This window comes from Seriola lalandi, unplaced genomic scaffold (genome assembly GCF_002814215.2).
Source record: "Seriola lalandi dorsalis isolate HSWRI2012SDOR001 ecotype SW California unplaced genomic scaffold, Sedor1 jcf7180002054767, whole genome shotgun sequence".
In the NCBI taxonomy this organism is placed as follows: domain Eukaryota; kingdom Metazoa; phylum Chordata; class Actinopteri; order Carangiformes; family Carangidae; genus Seriola; species Seriola lalandi.
Window position 1 is genome coordinate 3,123,510 of NW_019525320.1, and position 24,380 is coordinate 3,147,889.

The 24,380-nt window shown below is 42.6% G+C and overlaps 2 protein-coding genes across 7 annotated transcripts in view; one reads left to right on the forward strand and one right to left on the reverse strand.

The window, feature by feature from the left end:
- The window catches only part of lrp1ab (low density lipoprotein receptor-related protein 1Ab), an 88,405-nt gene extending 69,713 nt beyond the window's left edge, over positions 1–18,692 (forward strand). For both annotated transcript variants that reach the window (XM_087179008.1, XM_023425114.2), the window contains exons 53-89: positions 100–228; positions 357–497; positions 661–848; positions 1,819–2,002; positions 2,093–2,178; positions 2,282–2,401; positions 2,592–2,779; positions 2,932–3,137; positions 5,280–5,468; positions 5,847–5,995; positions 6,242–6,335; positions 6,514–6,630; positions 6,792–6,911; positions 7,014–7,136; positions 7,228–7,353; positions 7,455–7,571; positions 8,239–8,345; positions 8,482–8,614; positions 8,863–8,985; positions 9,108–9,230; positions 9,331–9,468; positions 9,576–9,713; positions 9,858–9,977; positions 10,064–10,356; positions 10,436–10,614; positions 10,730–10,836; positions 11,050–11,169; positions 11,305–11,481; positions 11,643–11,783; positions 11,923–12,096; positions 13,225–13,386; positions 13,632–13,803; positions 14,306–14,407; positions 14,509–14,582; positions 14,669–14,762; positions 15,630–15,774; positions 16,824–18,692. In XM_087179008.1, the coding sequence (XP_087035134.1) occupies positions 100–228; positions 357–497; positions 661–848; positions 1,819–2,002; positions 2,093–2,178; positions 2,282–2,401; positions 2,592–2,779; positions 2,932–3,137; positions 5,280–5,468; positions 5,847–5,995; positions 6,242–6,335; positions 6,514–6,630; positions 6,792–6,911; positions 7,014–7,136; positions 7,228–7,353; positions 7,455–7,571; positions 8,239–8,345; positions 8,482–8,614; positions 8,863–8,985; positions 9,108–9,230; positions 9,331–9,468; positions 9,576–9,713; positions 9,858–9,977; positions 10,064–10,356; positions 10,436–10,614; positions 10,730–10,836; positions 11,050–11,169; positions 11,305–11,481; positions 11,643–11,783; positions 11,923–12,096; positions 13,225–13,386; positions 13,632–13,803; positions 14,306–14,407; positions 14,509–14,582; positions 14,669–14,762; positions 15,630–15,774; positions 16,824–16,961 (5,237 nt within the window). In that variant the 3' untranslated portion in view covers positions 16,962–18,692. The remainder of the gene's footprint in view (positions 1–99; positions 229–356; positions 498–660; positions 849–1,818; positions 2,003–2,092; positions 2,179–2,281; positions 2,402–2,591; positions 2,780–2,931; positions 3,138–5,279; positions 5,469–5,846; positions 5,996–6,241; positions 6,336–6,513; positions 6,631–6,791; positions 6,912–7,013; positions 7,137–7,227; positions 7,354–7,454; positions 7,572–8,238; positions 8,346–8,481; positions 8,615–8,862; positions 8,986–9,107; positions 9,231–9,330; positions 9,469–9,575; positions 9,714–9,857; positions 9,978–10,063; positions 10,357–10,435; positions 10,615–10,729; positions 10,837–11,049; positions 11,170–11,304; positions 11,482–11,642; positions 11,784–11,922; positions 12,097–13,224; positions 13,387–13,631; positions 13,804–14,305; positions 14,408–14,508; positions 14,583–14,668; positions 14,763–15,629; positions 15,775–16,823) is intronic.
- The window catches only part of fmnl3 (formin-like 3), a 34,141-nt gene continuing 27,902 nt past the window's right edge, over positions 18,142–24,380 (reverse strand). For 2 of the 5 annotated variants that reach the window (XM_023425119.2, XM_023425115.2), the window contains 4 exons: positions 23,583–23,675; positions 23,333–23,456; positions 22,371–22,484; positions 18,142–20,431 (listed from right to left, as the gene is read on the reverse strand). In XM_023425119.2, the coding sequence (XP_023280887.1) occupies positions 22,393–22,484; positions 23,333–23,456; positions 23,583–23,675 (309 nt within the window). In that variant the 3' untranslated portion in view covers positions 18,142–20,431; positions 22,371–22,392. Of the gene's footprint in view, positions 20,432–21,785; positions 21,830–22,361; positions 22,485–23,332; positions 23,457–23,582; positions 23,676–24,380 lie in introns of all 5 variants that reach the window. The other 3 variants (XM_023425118.2, XM_023425116.2, XM_023425117.2) reach the window with 3 other exon arrangements.

Sequence of the window (24,380 nt, forward strand, 5' to 3'; positions counted from 1 at the left end):
CCCCATGGAAAAAATCTGTCCTCTCTGTGTTGTGATTGATGAAAAATGCGCTCCAACTAAGTTCAATGTCCATTAACAGTGTGTTTCTTTCGGTCCCAGTGTACACCAACAACACCTGCGATGCTGAGAATGAGTTCATGTGCCAGAACAGACAGTGTATCCCCAAACACTTCGTGTGCGATCATGACATCGACTGCTCCGATGGCTCAGATGAATCCCCAGAATGTGGTGAGTGTCTGTGATATTTGTGTCATGAAAGAGAAATAGAGAGCGAGAGAATGTGATTGGTGATTATATTTGTCATACCGCCAAGTGAGGCTGAGGTAAATATTTAACATACTCTTGTTCTGGTGTAGAATATCCAACATGTGGTCCAGAAGAGTTCCGCTGTGCCAACGGTCGCTGTCTCAACCAGAAGAAATGGGAGTGTGACGGGGAGTTTGACTGTCAGGATCGTTCGGATGAAGCTCCCAAGAACCCACGCTGCACTGACTCAGGTAGGTGTTACCATTTAAAATAAATAAATAAATCTTATTATAACTTTTATTTCTCTACCAAAATAATGAAGTATTAGTCATGATATGAGTAACTTTTTGTTCAGACAGGCTGTAGCTGCACCCAGTGACACTAATATAACAAGCCATTTGCCTATGATTTCAGAGAGGACGTGTAATGAGTCAGCCTTCATGTGCCGTAATGGGAAGTGTTTGAATGAGACTCTGCTGTGTGACCGCAATGATGACTGTGGTGATGGCTCTGATGAACTCAACTGCTTCATCAACGAGTGTCTCAACAGTAAGCTGAGTGGCTGCTCGCAGCTCTGTGATGACCTCAAGATTGGCTTCAAGGTAAGACTAACACCTAATTGGTTGTTTTAAAGATTTTTTTTCTTTTTTTTTTTTTTTTTTAACAAATGTTTTCAGTCAAAGTGCAATTAAAGCAAATTAAATTACTTCATGAACTCACTGATTTTAATTAGCCAAGAAATTATAATAGACACACAGTTACCTCACAGACGAATGGGGTGTATGGTGTTACTGAGGACCTGAAGTAAAAGAAAAAAAAGAAAAAAAAAAGTTGGGAACCACTCACTTCAGGCATGCAGTTATGTAAGAAAAAAACATGTTTTGGCTCTCTTTCTTGAAAGTAGGAGGCCAGTCTTAGAACAACTTGAACTCTATGTGAACTGTCAGGTCTGTGGTGTGGAGGCTGTGGTCACAGCTTCATTTAAAAATGATAAAGAACAATTTGGATGCCAAAATCATTGTATTTATGCAGATGGGGGTGTGGTTAAGCTATTGAGTAAGTATTTGAGTTCATACATGTTATTGTATATAGCTTCACCATCACAGATTTGTGTGACTTCCTTTGTGCATATACTGGCTTAGTATCCTGCAAATTCCCACATAATAGTGAGGGAGTAGTTGGAAGTGTGAGACTGTGCATTGGCGTTCTCTCAAAACGCAGATGTGCTCATGAAAAGTTCATTGCTTGTTATTTTACTGACACAGTGGATGTCAGCTTATCATTTACCCATGCTCTCTGTTGTAAGACAACTTAGCAAATGAGATTTGTAGCTATTCATGCAGCACACGTCAGTGTTGAGATATCTGTACCACTTAACGTAGGAATTGGGAAAGAATTAGGCTTTTGGTTAAAAAAAAAAAAAAAAAAACCTCATCTATCAGGTTGAGTGGCAGAGGTTTCATGACAGGTGGTGGCAGACCCTTGTAATTGCTCCAGACTAAAAGTGAGAAGTGCCAGAACCCGTAGGGTGTGAGATTTTTACACATCTCCTGTGCTCTCGTTCCTCTTCAGTGCCGGTGTCATCCCGGATTCCAGCTGAAGCGAGATGGGAAAACGTGTGTGGATATAGACGAGTGTACAACCACCTACCCCTGTTCTCAGCGCTGCATCAACACACATGGCAGCTTCCACTGTCTCTGCGTGGATGGCTTTGAACTCAGCCCCAATGACCCCACCATCTGCAAGTCCACATCGGGTAAGGCATGCACGTGCATGGTTTGCATTTTGCTGGTTGCTCATAGCCAATTCAATCCTGAAGCATAAGTTTTCTATTTGGTGTTTGTAGAAGAGGAGCCATATTTAATCTTTGCTAACCGGTACTACCTGAGGAAACTCAACCTGGATGGTTCCAACTACACTCTTATAAAGCAGGTGAGCGTCTCACATGTTTTTGGTTCTCGGTTTAACCTACTGACACACATCAAGGTGAAGTTCCTCCATGCATCCGTTAATACTGTACCACCCGTTGTTTCAGGGTCTGAATAATGCAGTGGCGCTGGACTTCCACTATGCAGAGCAGATGATCTACTGGACAGATGTGACCACTCAGGGCAGCATGATCCGACGCATGCATATGAACGGCAGCAACATGGAGGTCAGTGAGGAAATCGGACACAGTTTTATCTAATGGGAATTTTGAGCTGTATTGATACTGAAGACCAATTGGTTAATTAGTACAGCCAACACATTAACCATAATATTTACTTAGTTTCATGAAAGTTGTGTAATTATCCAACTGGACTGACTTAATCATTGTTTAACCCTGTGACCCACTGTACTGACAGGTGTTACACCGGACCTCCCTGAGTAACCCAGACGGCTTGGCAGTGGACTGGGTTGGCGGAAACTTATACTGGTGTGACAAAGGCCGGGACACCATTGAGGTGTCAAAGCTCAACGGGGCCTACCGGACTGTGTTGGTTAACAACGGCCTAAGGGAACCTCGTGCTGTTGCTGTGGACGTACGCTATGGGTGAGAAACATAGCTCACCTGAAACTAAGCTCATGTGTTTTTATTATTTTAACTGGTAACCTCTAGGACATGTTTTCAATTTTAATTAAATTTAATTAAATTTTAAACTGTAACTGTAATTAGAACAATTGTCTTTATGCCCTTGTCTTCAGATACTTGTACTGGTCTGACTGGGGTGATAACCCTCACATTGGGAGAATTGGGATGGACGGCACCAACAGAAGTGTGATTGTAGAGGATAAGATCACTTGGCCCAATGGACTAACCCTGGACTTCATCAATGACCGTATATACTGGGCTGATGCCAGGGAGGACTACATTGAGTTTGCCAGCCTGGATGGCACCAGTAGACACACAGGTAATGTGCCAGTACACACTCAGACTTGAGTTTTTCTTACTCTTACTGCTTTTACACACTTAGAACAACATGACTGATGGGTTACACTTTTCTGACTCATAGTTGATAGTGTGAGACTCCAGGTGCATGCGCTGGTCTATGTATTGGCTCCTAGAAATATTCACAGGGGTTTTTCCTTAAATTTAAAGTCATGATCAAACATAGCTAATTATGAGAGTTACGCTGGTAGTGGAACAAGGAAGTGCTGAATGAGTTTCCTTTTGTCAAATAAATACATGCCACCAAGCATAAGCAGGCAGCTCAGATAGAGTCCTGCAGCACAGGCTCAGCGGACAGAAACACTGAATAGGGCAGATTGTCCTCATTAGTGAGGCCTCTAGCATGTAAGACGTCTGCATAGCGCTCAGTTGTCTAGCACACTCGCTACAATAGTTCATATTGTCAGCCAACTGGGTGTGCAGAGGAATTCTGGAGCTCAGCGGGCGTCTGTATTAAAATTTCTCACATTCACTAAGCTCTTCTCAACACACAACACAACAGCTATGGCATCCATCATTCCTTGGATGAAGAATGTAATAATGTAAAACTGGGGGTGTCTGGGATTGTATCTATAGAACTCACTTGTGCAAGAGCATTGTGACTTTTTCATTCAACATAATGTTCCAGCAAGAAAACCAGTGCTGATGGAAGCACGTTGAACAAAAAACAATATTTTATATCCAATTACAAATGCTATTCATCGTAGAAGGTCACATAGTCTTGTATTAGCTCGGTCATGTTGGTCTACCAGTAGTATGTCACACACACACACACACCAGTGTGGTATTGTGTGTGTTTGCAGAACAAGATTTGGTCTGTTTGAATTTAGATAAGCATTGACCAAAGGGTGCTTAATGCTAATCTGACTAATATCTCAGTTCGACCTGATGTTGTAAACCCACTCCTATCACATGATAAAAAATCTTTTAATTGTTTAAAGCAATTGTTAAAATCAATGCTGAAATCACAGTCACTTGATGACAAGGTGTTTTGAACTTCTGCCGTGTGTGTGCGTGTGTGTGTGTGTATGTATGTGTGTGTGTGTGCGCGTGTCTGTGTGTGCGTGTGTGTGTCTGTGTGTGTGTGTGTTTGTCTGTGTGTGTGTGTGTGTGTGTGTGTGCGTGTGTGTGAGAGTTTGTGTGTCTGCTCCATGTTAGTCTTCCTGCATGTGCCTATTCATGCATGTGTGACGTGTTTGGATTGCTGTCTTTTACAACAGAAAATAATGGTGTTTCTCCGTAACGCACCAGCCTCAAACACTAAGAGCAAACACATGATATGACGAGAATATAGGAGCAGAAAAGGTGCAATTGGAGTGTAAAGCCTAATGAAGCGTAGAACCCATTACATAACACACAGATATAGTGGAGCCGCTGTAGCTGTGCACCCCACCCTGCTTCTGTCATTAACAGTGTGAGAGTTTACCAGCAGTTTCTCTTTGGATCTTGAGTCTTTGAGTCTTTCTCATTGAATTTCTAGAATATCATGGAAGTTTGAAACATGTATAATGTTTACCTGTTTGTCATATTTATTTGATTAGACGCCAGCTGTTGTATGTTGTACGCACACTTCACCTCAAGTCAGAATGTAGACTGCTAACAGCTGTTTACAGCACATGATCATACACAGAGGTCATTCAATGTGCTTCAGAGAAATAAAAGAAGCATAAAATAGAATTAAGAAGCATAATAAGAAAGCAGTTTAAGCACAGTATAACAACACAGATTATTAAATTGATAATAAGTATAATAAGTGCAAGATTAAAAGATTAAATGAAGGCAGAGGAGAATAGAGCAGTTCAGTTTTAAGCTTCTTTTTAAAGCCAGTTATGGTTCGGGCAGATTTTCTGGTTCCAGCAGTGGGCAGCATAGTGGCTGAAAGTCATTTCACCTGGTTTAATTTTAATTTTGGGCACCACTAACTGACCAGCTCCTGCAGATCCTAGAGACCTATTGGGCTAAAATACATCGAACATTTCTGAAATATATTTAGAAAGACATTCGATTTTACTTAGGACCATGATGGGAAACCTTCAATAAGAATGATTCAGTTATTTTCTCATAAACGATGTGATTGATTTGTTGTTTGTCGTCTGTTTCACAGTTCTAAGCCACGACATCCCTCACATCTTTGCCATGACTCTGTTTGAGGAGTACATCTACTGGACCGACTGGGAGACGAAGTCCATTAACAGAGCTCACAAGACTTTGGGTACCAACAAGAGCACACTGATCAGCACCCTGCATCGACCCATGGACATCCACATCTACCATCCCTATCGCCAGCCCGAAGGTCAGAGCACTTACAAGAAGCATGTGTAAACTGATGTGTATTAAGCTGGGGCATTAACTAACAGGTTCATTTGGTATTTCACTGATCACTGACTCAAATAAAATTTCACAACCATACTGCTAAACATGTCGTACCTAACTCTGTTTCAATATGATACATACCAACTGAACATCTAGTCTAGGAGAGAAGAAATGAAAAAGCATTAAGGTGTTGGAATTCATTATATGTAAAATTTAAATGCACGCAAAGACACACAGACTCTGAAATGCATATTTATAACTCTCCCTAATTTTATTGTAGATATGATAAAACATCAGTCTTGTGCTGAAAATCATTTTAGAGGTTTAAACATTTCCCATTGTTCTGTCTCGTTCCCAGTGCTCAACCACCCGTGCCAGACGAACAACGGCGGCTGCAGTAACCTCTGTCTCCTCGCTCCTGGTGGAGGCTACAAGTGTGCCTGTCCCACCAACTTCTACCTGGCCAATGATCAGCGCACTTGCATGTCCAACTGCACAGCCAGTCAGGTAGGGAGGCTGTGTAAACATTGCATCATCAACGTGAATATGACTTAATGACTACAGTTGATAAGTGGATTTTCATATCTCGATGTCTCGCTGTGGCTTGTTTGATGAACTTCTCATACCTGGGGAGCTGGCCGGTGGCCCAGTGATACAGTAGCTAGCTTTTGGTTCGTCAACGGGACTGAAGCAGTAAATCTTTGGTGTTATGCCATATCATCACTTTGATTAATTTCCCTCTCCCTGCTGTAGTTTGTGTGCAAGAACGACAAGTGCATTCCTTTCTGGTGGAAATGTGACACGGAGGATGATTGTGGTGACCGGTCGGACGAGCCAGCAGACTGCCGTGAGTGTTTGAGAGAGATAATTAGAAATCCTGTAACATGGTACATGCATGGGGTTAGGTTTTACTCAAACTCATCATAAGAGGAGCCATTCTGCAGGGTGGAGTTGAAATGCTAAAAAATATTGTGGTGTAAGTTCAGTGTGATCCTGATAAATCGTGACCCTTTCTTCGATGACAGCTGAATTCAAGTGCAGGCCGGGGCAGTTCCAGTGTGGTACAGGCATCTGCACCAACCCTGCCTACATCTGTGATGGAGACAATGACTGCCAGGACAACTCAGATGAGGCCAACTGCGGTATGTCTCTCTGTTTATATACATTTATTCAACCCCAAATAATTATCTTTAATTTTAATAATCTGCACCCATCCATATTTTTTCTTGTATGCCACCAACACCACTTCATTGTTGATTACTGATTAGCATCATATCTACTGCTTGTTTCTGTTTCTCTGCAGATATTCATGTTTGCCTGCCCAGTCAGTTCAAATGTTCCCACCCGAGCCGCTGCATCCCAGGCATCTTCCGCTGTAACGGCCAGGACAACTGCGGAGAGGGAGAGGACGAGAAGGACTGCCGTGAGTAGAGACCTTTCTTTCCTTTTTTCCGTCAGTGCCTGGCTGAAATGCTATTCTTTCACCTTCTGCTTTTCTTACACAATCTGTTATTCCTTCACATAGCTGAGGTCACATGCGCCCCCACCCAGTTCCAGTGTGCCATCACCAAACGCTGCATACCTCGTGTCTGGGTGTGTGACCGTGACAACGACTGTGTGGATGGATCTGATGAACCCACCAACTGCAGTAGGACACTCAGCTTGTTTTTCATTTTCTTGATTCTGAGTCATCCTGATTAACTGTCTGTGTAACCGCCACCAAATGTTTCCCCCTCCAGCCCAGATGACTTGTGGTGTGGACGAGTTCCGATGTAAAGACTCTGGTCGCTGCATCCCTGCTCGCTGGAAGTGTGATGGCGAGGACGACTGTGGCGATGCGTCAGATGAACCAAAAGAGGAGTGTGGTAAGAGTCTCCTCTCCAGATGTGCTGAAGAGATGTTTGTGGTACTGACTCTTGTTTCCAAATTGTGTTTTTCCTGTAACATTTTTCTGTGCTGTGTGCAGCTGAGAGGACATGTGAGCCGTACCAGTTCAGATGTAAGAACAACCGCTGCGTACCGGGCCGCTGGCAGTGCGACTATGACAACGACTGTGGGGACAACTCAGATGAAGACAAGTGTAGTATGTGTCACCTTGAGCTTGGAAACAAAGCCTTCATACTGTCAGCATCTGTTATCTCACCTTGTCCAATGTCACTTACATTCATAACCACGTCTTGTCCACTGGTAACATACTCACTTTACACCTTTATCTTGTTAGCTGTGCATATTAAGTCACTAGCTCAGCACTAACATCCATTCCCTGTCATTTCTGACTTACCTCATCTGATGTTTGTTTCATTTCATACTGTCCTGTTGGCATGAGCCAGAGGTAAGTTACTCCACCTTCATACGAACTGCTCCCATATTCACTGTCACCTCCCTGCTGTGCCTTTTACTCCACACTATCTTCATGCTCATGTCCAACTGTGATCCCCACCCGCCTGTGAGAGTCTGCAGGCTGAGCTCTAAATAGATTCATTTTTTTTAACATTGTTGTACTGATTTCCTTTGCCACCAGATGCCACTGCACAAGACTTTATTTTTAATGCGAATGTATACATATGGGAAGATGTATAAAACACTCAAATTTAATCAGTTATATTAAAGTAATATTGAGATTTATTGAGCTCCTTTCATTCTCTCACATAACCTCCCTCAGGGTCTACAATTTCCGTGTGCTTGTGCCGTGTTTGTGCTGTTGAAGTGTTGTCATCAACATGAACCCTGTCCTTCTTCTTCTTCTCTAGTGCCCCGACAATGTTCAGAAAGTGAGTTTGCCTGCACAAACGGTCGCTGTATTGCCGGAAGGTGGAAGTGCGATGGAGACCATGACTGTGCTGATGGATCTGATGAGGTGCAGAAACTTTTTGTTTGGGTGTTTAGGTGACCTTTAAATAACATTTAATCTTGATTGACAATAATGCTGAATTGCCGGTGTTTGGTATTTGTTTGTAAGTATAAAAGCTGATCCTCCCCTGATGTTTCTGCAGCATGGTTGTGATCTGAAGTGTGACAACGACCAGTACCAGTGTAAGAACGGACACTGTATCCCCATCCGCTGGCGGTGTGATGCTGACCCTGACTGCATGGACAGCAGTGATGAGGAGAATTGTGGCAGTGCTGGTAAGGAAATGTTATTGTTTTTTTAACACTATTTTAATAGTTTTTGTTTTCAATGTGTCTGCAAAAAAATAAGAATGAATTGACGTTTAATGAGACAAATGTGTGACTATGATTTGTCACACATTTGGCTTGTTGTTGCAAAACACCCAGATTTTGTGCCATGTGCCATGAAAGAAGGTATATCAAGTTTTATGCAAACACATATCGGTAGTAAAAAATCTCTTCTTTTTTCCTCTTGTTTTTCTCAGCTGGGCGTCACTGCCCTCAGGATGAGTTCCAGTGTAACAACACTTTGTGTAAACCCCTCGCCTGGAAGTGTGACGGGGAGGATGACTGTGGGGACAACTCTGACGAGAATCCTGATGAGTGCAGTGAGTGCAGCCTTGTGAATCACACACATCTTGAAACGCTCTCAGTCTTCATCTTTTGTCCTGACGTGTTTTTTTTTTCGCCTCTTTGTCCCTCTTGTCTTCTTTCTCTGTTCGGCTCTCAGGGAGGTTCCAGTGTCCTCCCACCAGGGCTTTCCGCTGCCAGAACGATCGTGTCTGTCTGCACTTGTCAAAGAGATGTGACGGGGTCAATAACTGTGGCGACAACTCAGATGAACTCAACTGCCGTAAGTTGTGAAGTCATTCAAATCACTGTGAAAATCCCTTCTTCTGCATCTTTAATCTAGGAGATGATTGACCTGTGTGTGTGGTGTTATATGTTTACAGCTGCCCCTCCAGCTGTTCCCACATGTGAGAAGGATGAGTTCTTGTGTGCCAACCGCAGATGCATCAGCTCCACTCTGCGCTGTAACTTCTTTAACGACTGTGAAGATTACGGCTCTGACGAGATCAACTGCAAGACAGGTGCCTCATGTCAAAAACGATTTCTGTAATATAACTGACCACAGATCTGAGGTCTCCAACCTTAAATGCACGGACTCACCTTTCACTTGTTGCATGCTTGTTTTCAGACACCAAGCTAAATGACTGTAGGAGTAACAGGACTCAGTGTGGTGATGGAGATGAGGCCCACTGTGTCACCAATGGCACGGACTCCTTCTGCTCCTGCAAACCAGGCTTCCAGAAGACAGGACACCACACCTGTGGAGGTACACATGCAAAAAAACATTGCAGCTGCTATGACAAATAATAACTAATTTCAAACATTTAAAATATAACGACTGATTACACTTTCGAGGCTTCAATATTATTGTATTCAACATGATTTCCCTGTGGCTCTCCATTTTTTTTAGATAAGAACGAGTGTCTGCAGTTTGGAGTCTGTTCCCATATCTGTAACAACACCAAAGGCTCCTTTAAATGCAGCTGCCACAAATACTTTACCAGGATCAATGACACCTGCAAGGCTGACAGTGAGTGTATTTCTTTAAGCTGTTTTTTTAAATAATTTATTATTTGAGAGGCCATCCTTGTGACTTTTTTCCTCTTTTCCTTCCAGACATGAACAGCAGTCGACAGATTCTCTACATCGCTGACGACAACGAAATCCGAAGCCTGGACCCTGGCATGCCCAACTGGCGCTATGAGCAGACCTTCCAAGGGGATGCCAGTGTGCGTATTGATGCGATGGACCTGCACATCAAGACCAACCGCATCTTCTGGACCAACTGGCACACAGGCCGCATCTCCTCCTATGAACTTCCAGGACCGTCCACATCATCATCCTCCTCCTCCTCCTCCAACTCTCACCGTAACCGACGGCAGAGCGAGGGAAGGATCACCAACTTGCAGGTAATTCTGGTACCACTGCAAACACAGCACACACACAAACTCATGAACATCCTGTAAATGCCCTTGTGCTTGTGTTCAGATCAAAGAACTGAAGATGCCTCGTGGTATAGCGGTGGACTGGGTGGCTGGTAATCTGTACTGGACTGACTCTGGTCGCGATGTAATCGAAGTGGCTCAGATGTCAGGCCAACACTGCAAGACCCTCATCTCTGGCATGATAGATGAGCCTTACGCCATTGTAGTGGATCCACAGAGAGGGTAAGAGACGGTCGCTTCAGTGAAACAATCATATACAATAAAGTATATCGTTTTTAGAATAGCTTTTTCTGTGGACGTGTTTTGTAATGTGTGTTCAAACTCGGTTTCCCCTCAGGACCATGTACTGGGCAGACTGGGGGAACCACCCTAAAATTGAGACAGCTTCCATGGACGGCACTCTGAGACAAACTCTAGTTCATGAGAACATCCAGTGGCCCACAGGTCAGTATTGTGGTAGCACAGAATGATTTATATAAAACCAGATTTGTCCAGGGAAAGTCAGCTGACATGTTCTTTCCCAGCAACTCGCTGTGATACATTCACAACTTTAGACAGCTTTACACTCTGGAGCTGCCCAGCACAACCACAGTCTTTTATTCTCTATATAGGTTGCCATGTTTTTATCTACAAGGCTCTTCTTTTCTGCCTCTACAGGTTTGGCTGTTGACTACTTCAACGAGCGTCTTTACTGGGCAGATGCTAAACTCTCAGTTATTGGCAGTGTTCGTCTGGATGGCTCTGATCCTGTCACTGCTGTGTCCGGCATCAAAAACAGTTCAGTTTTCTTTTTTTTTTTCCACACTCAAATCAAAACCTGAATGAAAGCTGACAGTTCAGAAATCTGGCATTAACATGGTGCCGGCATATTTAATCCCTGTTTGTCTAATTTCTCTTTTCTCTCATTTCCAGACCTGCTTCATCCATTCAGCATAGACATCTTTGAGGATTACATATATGGGGTCACATATGTCAACAACTTTGTCTTCCGGGTCAATAAGTTTGGCAAAGGGCCCATGGTGAATCTCACCACAGGCATCAACCACGCTACTGACATAGTCTTGTACCACCGTTACAAGCAGCCAGAGAGTGAGTGTCACAACATGCTGTGTTTCTGCACACATGTTGATGTAAATACTTTAAATTCACACATCATATGCCCAGAAAAATAACAAGTGTTTAAAGAATTCTATTTTTATAAATTCCACACACGTTTTCCTGATTGCTTGTCTTGTTTCTCTCCGCATCAGTGACTAACCCATGTGACAGGAAAAAGTGTGAGTGGCTGTGTCTACTCAGCCCCAGTGGACCAGTGTGTACCTGTCCTAACAACTACGTGGCCGACAATGGCACATGTGTGGAGAGACCGAGCCCCACCCAGTCACCATTCTGTAAGCCGGCACACACATACGCACACTTACATAAACAACTGCATTCCTGATTTCACTTTAGCCATTTAGCATGTCGCTGGTTTTACATTCAGATGGTTCTTACAAAATGTTGCTTCATCATTGAATTCCCTTTCTGCAGCTCCCCCCTCAGGGCCCTGTGATATTCAGTGTCAGAATGGTGGGAGCTGCTTCCTCAACGCCCGTCAGGTGGCCAAGTGTCGCTGCCAGCCCAGCTACACCGGAGAAAGGTGTGAGATCAACCAGTGCAGGGACTACTGCAAGAACGGTGGCACCTGCACTGCTTCTCATACAGGTGAGAGTACAACACACTCATGTGTAATCACTGGTTTATTCACTATAGACCTACTGTGATGTGAACACCTAACCCACTGGGACTCCTTTCCTTACTTAGCAGTTAGGCAAGAAGTCATTCAGTTAATATTTAGTTTCTTCCCTTGTAATAAGAACAGATGTATATTAATGGGCCTCAGAGGTGTATATTTCTGTAGAATGCAACAAGGTAAATTGCCTCGGTAGTGATTTTTATCCAAGGTAGTGGCTTGATTCTAAGGATGGAAATGTTTGTCAGTCTCATGCTCGGTCGGTCTAGACTGAAATATCTGGACAACTATTGGTGGGCTTGACGTGGGATTTTGTACAAACATTCATGGTGCCCAGAGAATGAGAATTATTAAGTTGACATTTTTGATTTTCTCTGAAATATCTCAACAGCTATTGGACTGATTGCGCTAAAATTTGGTAAACTTTTCATCTAAATTTTAATTTTATATCTACACCTTGATAGATTGGCACAAAGTTTTCTAGGAAAAATTAATCCACCTGACCTTTTCTCTAGCGCCACTATGAGCTTAACATTTGTTTTGAGTGAAATGTCTCAACAACTATTGGATGGATTTAAGCCATTGTGTATGGGAAACCCAAACATGTGCAGAGGTTATTAACTGGACATTTTTCCTTGAGGGGGAAAAATCTCCAATTAGTAAAGTAAGTGAAATAAACATCAAATGTCCAAATACATGTGAAATTATAATGCTGCTCTCGCAAGTAATTTAGGCAAACATGTTTTATTTGTTGTGAACATTGTTAGTACGATTTGCATCCATTCTTGTGATGTCTGGCAGAGCTCTCGGGATTCATTGACAACAGCAATCACAGGCCAAAAGGCTACAACAGAGAGGCCATGAAGCGATTTCTACGTCCCCAACCCTCAGTTGATGCTAGTATTTCATTTATTCTGTTACTGTATGTGTGAAACCAGAGTACATTTTTAGTCGAAATAAAGAAAATTGGGGAAATCATAAAGTTCTAAATGCTGTAAGGGACTCGTGTTGTTGAGATGCATAGCTACAGTTTTTGTGGAAGCAATTTCAGTTTTATTCACAGATTTTAACTCATAATTCATATTTCACCTGGGTTGTAGGTGCACCAACCTGCAGATGCCCTAAAGGCTTCACCGGGCCCACCTGCAACCGCCACACGTGTCAAGACTACTGCCTGAACAGTGGCAACTGCTCGGTCAACATGGGCAACCAGCCAACCTGTAGCTGCCTGCCAGAGTACCAGGGAGACCAATGCCAGTACAGTAAGTGGCAACACTTTTTGGAGGAGTTTTACTTCAGTTTGTGGATGGCTGATTAAATGTGTATAATGTTTAGCCTACTGATGTACAGTGCTTACCAAAGATGCATCTGCAAAACTGTCACACACTGTCACAAAACAGAAATTGATCTTTAATTGCTTTTGAGAAAAAGTCCCCCACTGCTAACCCAGTCTGTGGGAGAATATATGACTGAGATAGTGCTCTGCACCTCTTCCTTCTATCCTCAGGTAAATGTGAAGGCTTCTGTCAGAATGGTGGAACCTGCTTAGAAACCTCCAACGGCACCAAACTGTGTCTGTGCCCCACTCAGTACATTGGACACCAGTGCGAGCTGGACAAATGTCAGTTCTGTGGAACGGGCAAGTGTTTGACGTCATCCTCAGGGGAGGTTTCCTGCAGGTGGGTACACTGTGGAACGTGCGCTCTACACTAAATAAATTTGACTTAGACTTGTAAATATTTGTTACTATTTATTTTGGACTGCTCAGTAGCAAGTGGGCAAGGTCGGACATCACTCTATGCACATCACGTTCCTTGCGGGTTGGAAAGTGTGCTACATGGCTCACTGGAATGGCACTCAGTGGAGAGCATGCCTCTGCTAAGGGCAAAGAATCCTACATGTCTGTCTAACCAAAATTTTATGGGATATTCCCTGACCTTATGCCCCATCCTGCCACCAAGTTTGTTGCAAATCAGTTCTGTACTTTTTGCTTAATCCTGCCGACAAAACAAACAGACACGGCTATAAACATAACCTCATTGGTGGAGGTAAAAATATGTGGATATCCGAACATCGCACCCTCATTTAAATCATTCTAAAACCACAGGCATTAACGCTGCTATATCAGCATTCTGAGATGATCATTGAGGAATGTAATTCATGTTTTATCTGTGTGTGTAGCTGTCCCAACGGTCAGATCCAACCCAGCTGCTATTCCTGTTTGGACTACTGCGCAAATGGACAATGTTCAGTTAACACTCGCACACTGCTGCCTCAGTGCAAGTAAGATATGACACCCACCCCCATCTCAATATACTTTCTCTGTCTTTCTCTGGCTGAAACTCACACACACACTTTGTAACTCTGACTCATTGTGTGTTCAGGTGTCCTGCTGGATGGAGAGGATACAGATGTGAAGTTGCAGCTGCTCCTAGAGATTCCTCTGCTTCCAGTGGAAGTAAGTCACACAGTTGCTGACAGAGAGTCTTGTTGGTAAAACATGCACTTTGGTTCTATTTGTTCTCATTATTTGCTAACTCACAGGTACTGCTTCCATCGTAATCCCAGTGCTTCTGCTGCTGTTACTGGCACTGCTGGTGGTTGGTGCCATCTTGTGGTACAAGCGGAGAATGCGCGGGTAGGTCCTGGTTTCAGAAACTTCTTTTTTCTTTTCTTTTTTTTCAAACTCCCATTTTTCATCTGCTCCTTACACCTTTACTATCTAGCCTCTCTTTCTCTCTTACCTTTTGATAACCATCTATTTCCTGTCTCCCAGGTCTCTATGGCCAGGCAAATCTCGTTCTCAATGCTCGCGGTAACTTTATAGGGTTACATAATCAACCTGTTGACCCACAAATCCTGTCTCCTCCCTTCCTTAATACCCAGTCAGATTGGCTATGCTTTTTGTTGGTCCATTTGTCCATTCCGTTGGAAATCTGTCTGTTTGTCTTTGCCTGCCATCTCCTATTATCCTCTGTGGGGTTCCAGCCAAGCAACACAGGGACCTATTGACTCTTACCTCAAGTGGTTTTGCTGGTGATGCACAAACAATTGAGCTGTTTCGTCCTTCTTGCATCTCCATACCCTCCCTTGTTTACATGTGTAAATGTTAGGCTTACGCTATGTCCTTGCATAGTAAAATATACAATTGTGCATCTCTGAAAATGTTTAAATGCTTGCAAACAGCCAAATATTTGCAACACGAAAGTCCAGCATTCTCCACAAAAGACATGCTGCGGTATTTTCTCTGGGTTTGATCAAATGGTCTTTTGTCAAAAAAGCTCATTTGACAACCTTTAATATGTGTTGTCTTGGTTGTGTGGATCGTGTGTGGCAGTGTGCTGAGTCAGTACATGGCTTATGCCAAGTTGTGATACTTTTCCAGCCACTCTGAGTTGTATCATTCAGGGATTCCCCCCAAAATATTGAATTGTCTTTTATAATCTAGGGTCTAAATCTATTGCTTAGATGAATATTGAGTTTGTTTATCTTTGTCTGTCTGCAGTGCCAAGGGCTTCCAGCACCACCGAATGACAAATGGAGCCATGAATGTTGAGATTGGGAACCCTGCCTATAAGATCTATGAGGGAGACCCTGACGATGACGCCGGGGAGCTCCTGGATTCAGACTTTGCTTTGGACCCAGACAAGGTAAAAGAGCCGACGGCACTCCTGTTTAAAGACCCAAGATTTGACCCAAGAAACAAAAACAAAAAAAAACATATCTTATCACTTCAAGTGGTGTCTAGCTGAGCAGATAGTGTCAGTGTTATGAGCCAAGTTTCTGAAACTTCACACCCCAATACATTTTGGGGTGTGCTGCCATTTCTTTTTTAGAAAGTAGTTCCAATGAAACTGTTTTAAAGGTCTTTGGATTATCCAGATCACTGGGACGTGTTCACTGCCATGACACCAGTTTGTTTTATTTTTGGGATGGTAGCAGAAATTTCAGGCTCCAGTATGTCTGAACCTGGGCTACAAGCCTTGTCAAGTGCCACAAGTAAAAACGTAGTGCAAGTTTTTCCCAAATGTCAGAAAACAAATAGAATGAATGTGCATTTCCAGTATGTGTGTGTTTCACTGAGATGAAAAGCTTGTGGTGCTATTTTATTTTGGTGGCATTAAACCACCACCAGAGGAGCTTCAGTCAAAACTCAAACAGTGGAAAACAATGAAGAAAACACGTGTCACATTTTTTTTTTCCTGTATTATTTGATTATTTAAGGAAGGATACAGTCTCCTCATTGGTCCACACAGATCTGATGTTTTTTCTCTCCAGCGGACTGGAAGCTGGAGTGATGTTTAAGTCACATAACTCATGTGCGTCATTATTTATTCACCAAGTCTGGTTACATTGCACTTTGTCGCATCTTGCTTTTATCAAAACACAAGCATTTCCACTGCATTTTATTCTTTTGTTTTTACAATTGGGTTTTATGCTCAAATCAAAAATGTGGTGGATGGAAATTGCACCTACACTTTGGTCAAGGGGAGTTGATTGGTGATTGGACGTCCTGAAGCAAAGAACCAGAGCAGACAGACACAAACCGAATAGCAAACCAAAACTGTCTGCAGGGATCCTAGTGGCAGGAGGGAAAATGTGTTGTCCTTTTGTTATTTGGGTGAACTAACCCTTAGTTCACCCAAGTACAAAACGCAGTAAACGCTCCTTTCACCATGTAATTTTCTTTGCTCCACAGCCCACCAACTTCACCAACCCAGTGTATGCCACCCTATACATGGGCGCCCACAACAGCCGCAACTCTCTGGCCAGCACAGATGAAAAGAAGGAGCTTCTCTCCCAGGGCGATGAGGACATGAGTGACCCACTAGCGTAGAGCTTGGCTTGGATTGAACTCTGCCAACATTGCCCTGCCCTGCCCAACCCAGTGCTGAGCCAGCAAGCTCTCATCTTATGCCTTTACCAACTGAAAAGAAAAGCAACAAAAAAAAAAAAGCAAGAACACTGTATAAAATGTATAAAATGAAGGACTACTTTTTTAAGTGATTGCAGTATTATATTTTGTTCTTTGACAAAAAAAAAATCCTCTGGTGATGAAAAAGGAACCATTTTATAGACATTTATTCAGTTCTTCTTTTTAATTTTGCTCACCTCCTCCTCACAACTCTCCCTCCCCTCTCACACATATAGCCACTACCTCTGTGCAAATGTAAAAGATAGAGCGATACAAATGGCCGTGGAACAATTTTAATTTTTTATTTTTGTATGAATTGTATAGGGGAAAAAAAGAGAATATTGTTCCATCATAGAAAACGTTGCCAAGTCTTTTGTTGTTCATGAAAGAGAGGAGAAGTGTCAGTGCTCACTATGAATGCTTCCTGGATGCTGGTTCGGCCCAGTCTTTCACGTTATGTGTATATGTAAGTTTGCTGCTGGAGGTCTAAAGGGAGAAATGAGAAGTTGTTTAACTGCACATGTACACATGGAGGACTCAGCATCGCAGACAGTGTCTGTTCTGTTGTCTCAAACAACTACATTCAAGTGATTGTCTTTTACCTCCTTGCACAGACTAAAGTTATATATATATATTTGCATATATATAAACCTATTAACAAAGTGTCTTGAAAATATACCCAGGAATACAAACATCAGTAACAAATAGCAGTCTGTACTTTTTAACAGTTTTTTTTAAAGTCATTGTATAATTGACATACTTTGTGTCAGAAATGAATGCGTCAATGGCCGTGTGTGAGTGTGCTGGATGAAGATGATTGTAAGAGTCCACATTCCAGGATAAAAAGCCTGGGATGGATATCCGTGGCCTTGGTTTAGCCTACTGCAGGACACTCTGGACAGAAGCCGGATTTTGCTCTGAAACTGTTCTAGAAAGTTCTTTTTGGGAGTGACAGCAAGCTTCTGTGAATTTCCGGTCATCACTGAAAAACAATCTTCGACGAATAATTAGCTGAGAATGGTAACATTTAGCTTTTGTTCCTTGTCTTTTGATTGTAAATGTACTTTGAGGAAAGGCCAGGGAGACCGTTTGATGGTACGAACTTCTGTGGGAGATTGAGTTTTTTCTTCTTTTTTTTTTTTCCGTATTGTATGTAATTACATGGACATGTAATTTAGGTTAATGCTCATTGTTAAGTGCATTCCCAGGAAGGAGACTGATCAGCTTCCTGATAAGCATTCCTTTGTTAATTCCTTTGCCTTGCTGCTAACGCTAACCATCTGTCTGTGTCAGCCTGGTTTTTAGTCTTTCAAGTTGCTTTCTGTGTCACTGCTCACCATGCTGCTTTTAACTGAGCTTCTTCTCAGCCATACCTGCCATATCACTCTGCATGGTACTGTCACACACCCATCCTAGAGGAAATGCTCTTGCTTTGCCCCTCACTTTTAACAGTATTCATAACAATTTTTTTTTTTTTTTAACATCCTGTTCTGTTAGATTTTCACCCAACCATATAAATTAGAACAATCATTTTTCAGTTGGAGAAATTCTTTTGGTGGCAAAAACCCACATGGATATTTGTGGTTCTGATTGTTTTGTTATGATTCTATTTCTTTTTGATATAAGAAATTAAATGGATTTTTATAGTAGAAATGTACGGTGGCTCTGTCCGTCATTTGGAGAGATGGAGAGGGAAAGCAATTGCTCGTTACTTCTTGCTGGAGTACATGAGAAATTAACATGAGCTATCCTAAAAAGTAAAAAAAACAAAAAAAAAACATGAACATGTGGTAAGCACTTGTTTGCATGTTGCTTCATTAAAGAAAGACCACAAACCTTTGCTTACTTACGCCTGCATTGTAATAACAGTCTTTGGTCTTGTAGTTACATAATTCATCTTATTTATTAAAAAGGAAGTGTCATCTTTCAGTCAATAGTCAATATCATGGATCATTTCTTCCAAAAAAAGTACATTTCTTGATTTCAATGTACATTAATATAAATGTCCACTTAAAGAATAGTGTCTCATACAATGTAAGCCAAATTAAGTAGTGTAAAGAATCACTCCCTTTGTGCCAATGTGCAGATGTCTCTTAGGAGGAAATTCATCTCTTTGAGCTTAAAACATAAGACATCATAGGAATGGAAACGTCCTTCATCCATCACCACATCTATAGCAGGTTAACACCATCTGAGCCCTTCAACAGTAGTCCATGTGGAACTTTCTTCATACATTTGTCACTTTCCCATATGTCACTAAAAGTGTGACAGAAAGTGTTGTCAAGGCGACGACATTCACTTTTTTAACAACTACTTGGACAAGGCACAAAGACACAATGACTCTCATGTCAAATGTTATGAGCTTTAAGACATTGGTGTGGAGAGGTAAATAAAAGAGTAATCTTAAGACCATTATTCCCTTCACCTTCTAGTTGTTGTGTGCCGTTATAGCTGGAACTTTTTTTTTTTCAACTTTTGCATATTGTTGTCAGTATTATAAGGCTAATGTTAAAGTACAAGGCAATAAAAAATACAATCTTTAACAAATGAAAGAATGTAAAATAAACAAATTATGGCTGACTTGTGAGAAGTAACACTGTTTACACAAAAAAGGCACTTCTGAAGCAAAACATGAGACATTCAAGAAAGTTTGGTTTGGCTAGCCTGTCCAAAAGAACCGGTACTGTAGAGGAGCAGATGGTCCTTTTCCTCAGAGATACATGCGACTGAAATCTAAATAAACCATAGTCAGAATTAAGTCTTGATTGAATGTGTTGACTTGGCTTGATGTCGGGGAGCAGTCCCCAAATGTCTAATATCAAAGCTTCTCTGTTATTTGGAGGAAGGCTCTGCGAGTGTCTTCGAGGCAAACATCCCAGCAGCGGTGTCGGCATCTTCCCTTGGCTGCCTCCCAGTCTAAGTCCTGCTACGACTTCATAATCTGAGGAAGTTAACGGCTTTGGGAATAAGATCCACGTGTTGGCAGGCACTTGTTAGTGAAAGCACCATTCCTCCTGCTTCGCGGGTCCTCCGGTCCTCAGCTCACCTCACCTGTATGTATGTATGTACGTATGTGGTCGTCCTCCGACTGGTCCGGCTCTCAGACAGAGGAGTGACCCGCTGTGCTTCTGTAACGATGCCTGCTCACTTAAAGTGGCTGTTAAGGGCCTCCATAAATAAATAAATTACCCAGCTAAGACAAGGGCTCTGTCCTGTCCTCCCTTTTTCAGTCTTTGTGATCTGCAGCCTCAGGGTTGAGATGGACCATCGGGACACAGGGAGGAAGGTTATAGTGGGGAGGGGGAGTATAAGGGACGAATAAGTGGTTTAGGGTCTCTTCCAACCGCTCCGGATCAACGCGTCAGCTCGCAGGAAAGGCTGGTTTCGGAGATCTGTGAGTAGGCATGGAGAAAGGGGTAAGAGACAGGGGGGACACTCATGTTAGAGGACCCATATTTGCTTCTACTCACTGTAGCTTCTTTCATTCTTTTGCAGTGTTTAAGTGACTTTAAGCCATAAATGTAGCGGACATACACTCAGCTGCCAGTTCACTAGATACACCCGATAAACTGGCGTGTTTCTATTATTTTGTCCACCCCATTTATACCTTTGAGGTTAAGAACCAAAAAACAGAAACACTTCTCTTTATAACGCAGTACAGTTCACAAACTACGGCATAAAGTTGAATCAACACCTCCAACATTATAACCTTCATGCGGGAGGATTTATTGCATTAGACTGCATTAGATTGAGCTAGGTGTTCCTAATAAATTGCCAACTGAGTGTATATTATTGTATATTTCATTTATAGAAAATCTGCAACAACATCTGCAGTTAAACTTTGTTAAATCTGTATTAGAAATATAAAATTAGCAAATAAGAGCATAAACGATGCAGATTAAACACTGAATGACACATTCCCATAACCTTGCATTTCACCTGGTGGTGGTGATGCACAAACAGTGAAATCCAAGGCTTTGGGGATGTAGTTATAGCAACTTTGTAACACAAATAATGCAGCAGTACAAAATAAAAAAACATAGCCTTCATTATTACAGTTACAGTACAATGGTCAACAAGCTCTTCAGTCTGTGGAGCAACAGTCAAGATGCCTGTGCCACTAAAGTGGAAGAAAACATTGAACTCTGTAACAGTTTTTGATATAGACTGTGTTCATGTGTATCTGACTGAGTGTGTGTGTGTGTGTGTGTGTGTGTGTGTGTGTGTGTGTGTGTGTGTTTTCCTAGAGCCTGTTGACCAAATAGCTGTTCAGCACACCGCGGATGACAGTTAGCAAAGACAAAACATGGCGGACGTTGTTGACAGGTGAGAGGTAAATGAACACTGGACAACATGCAACATGTAATAGGAGGGGGGGTGAGGATAATGATGACAATATTTAAGGGTACAGTTATGCATAAACAACAATGTTCTGAAAATAGTGCAGGGGATTTGTGACTGAGACAAAGACTTGGAGGAAAATTAAATCACTGATTACATGTTTTTGGGCGAGTGATACTGAATTTCTCTAAAACCATAAACATACTGTAACTCGCTTCTTAATTAATCCTCATTATGTTTATTTTGTGTGGTAAAGCAAATCTCATTGCTGGTAAAGCATCATTTTTTAAAATTTTTGTTTGCTTTGCGTCCGAAGCACTAGCTGAAGCAACTGACATCACTGTAGCAGCACACAGGAGCTGGAAGGCCAAGCGGGCCGCGTTTCAGCCAGGCTACCTTCCTTACCCTCTCTTAGGAGTGGGAAATACTGTCATTAATCTTCTTTTCAGCTGGAGGGGGCAGAATAAACAGTGGTGGTTGAGGAAAGAAGAGTCACATGTTAGCCGGAACACCAACACCAAACAAGTTAGTCTCATGGAACAAGGCATCGCTGATAAAACCAGTAAATTAGCCAAACCTCTTTATTGATGATAGACAGCTTCATGAAAAGAACGCCTTCAAAGAAATCTGCCATAATAATGCACAGCCTTTTATAGTGTCATGCATGATGCGCTGACGTGATCGTTTCATCACAGTCATGTCTGATTGTACTCTGAGTGTATCAACATGTTTTTCACGCGCAAAATATGCTGACACTCTGTACAACTTTTCTTTTTCTTTTTTTTTTCTTTTTCCATGTAGCTCTGTGCCAGGCAAAGAGGTTTGGCTGACTCCTATCATCAGATGCTGATAGGAGTCCTCTAGTAGTAGAACACAAACAACCAATGATGGCCCAAGTTAGTTCACAGTAATTGTAGTGGTAGAAGTTGTGGGGAGGGGTCATGCTGCATGCACAGTGGTCAGGAGGCATACGAGAGACACCTGGACAACCTTGGCATTAGAGGGGGGAGGGCTAGCAGTTGGCGTCGTCACAGAGGTTGGCTTCACAGAAGAACCGTGAGCCGCGTTTAGCAGTGCGGGCTGTGAAGGGCACGCTCTTCAGTACTGGGGGGAGGAGGGGGAGGGAGAGAGAACATGTCACACCTGAGACACTGCCCTTCTGGGGGTGAGGGGAGTGGGGGAGAGGCGGGCACTGGACCGCCTTCGTATTTCATATTTCAGGAGACTGCAATGAATCTGAGAACAGTGGAGCTGTGCTGTTGGTAGCAAACCTTGTAAAAGCCTCAGGAGGTTTTTTTTAAATAGAATTAGAGCTGGATAATAAGCTGTTACGACTCTCACAGTAGTGGCATTGAAGCATTATTAATACTAACAAAAATTATATTAATGCAACATTTATATTATTTACATTTTAAGCACTGATCACTGATTGTTTCCTGAGGCTGTAGATACTGATCTTTTCTCCCATTAAAGCCTTATATGTAGAATTTGAAAAACTCTTGACTTTGGCAACTCCTGGTGGTACGTTCAAGAACGACACTTGCATAATCCCCAACCAGTTTTCACTGGGACTGTCTCATTTCTCTACACAAAAAAATATACCATCAGAATACTATAATAAAAAACACTATAATCACATAAAAAATCTACACATAGGGGCTTTAAAGAAGGACCCTGTGACTAAAGAGCCTATATACAGAACTTCATGTACACTATCAACATATTGAGGCTCAACAGCTTTAGTATTGTTCATGTCAGAGCTAACGAGACAGCACGTCATGGAATAACTAGCTGCTATGTGCTGTGCTCCAGATGTGCCTGTGTCTGGACCACATAGCACAAGGTGCACTTCAAAGGAGCCGAGCAGTGAATGACCACAGTCATCCTCGGCCTGGGACGACCGGGGCTGCTGGCGCCCACATGGGGTCTTTTTAGGGTGCTGTCTGGCCCACCTGTGATGATGTCCTCAATAGTGCCGTCCTTGCCCTCATACACGGGCCGGTGGTCCTTGGCTTGCCGCTTGCGCAGCTCTGCAATCAGCTCCTGCTGCTGCTGCCTCTTCTTGTGGGCCTGGACCTGAACCAGCGGAGAGGAGATTTGTACTGTTCACTGTGCTTTTTGGCACGCCGCGAAGCTTTATTTAGCACTGAGTAAACATCTGATAGCTTTCATTCAGCTTAGTTGCTTGCACTTGGTCTGTACCTTAGGGTCATGTTGTTTAGCCTCCTGAGCCAACAACTTTTCTCTCATTGCTTCCTCCTGCTTCTTCCTCTGCTCGTTGTCTTCCACTGCATCCTGTTGAGAAGACAGAAAGGTGACCGGTCTGTGACGAGAAACTGTGGCTCAAATAAAGTCAAGTCAACGCACCTGTGTGGCCCAGTCAGGACAGAGGAAGCAAGTCAAAGGTTGAACATAAACAGGGAACACGCACTTTGGTCAACAGCCAATCATTGCAAATGTATTCTCTTTCTCCTTCTCTGAGAGCTACACAGGAAGATTGATACCACTTGCATGCTAAATATAAAGCTACAGCCAGCAGCCAATTAGCTTAGCTTAGCATAAAGACTGGAAACAGGGTGAAACAACAAGCCTGGCTCTGGCGAAGGTTAACAAAATCCAACTACCAGCATTTCTGAAGCTTAATGTAGGACAGAGCCGGGATAATTGTTTCCCCATTTCCAAACTTCAGACTAAGATGAACTAATCATCTGTTGACTGTAGCTTCATATCAAGTGCACAGACGCAGCGGTTTTGATCCTCTCGTCTAGCTCTCTGTAAGAAAGTGGATTAATGTATTTGCCAAATGTCTAACTATTCATTCAAGACACACATAAACAATCGGACAGACACCCCCATACACAGAAATCCTTGTGCTGCACATTTCCTTGAGCAGATCCCATAAATCCAAGCTGAGAACAATCTCAGGAAGTGTGCTGTGTGGTGGGGCAGGGCGAGGCTGTCCAGGGGTAAAAAGGGAGGAGGGGAGGAGGGGAGGAGGGG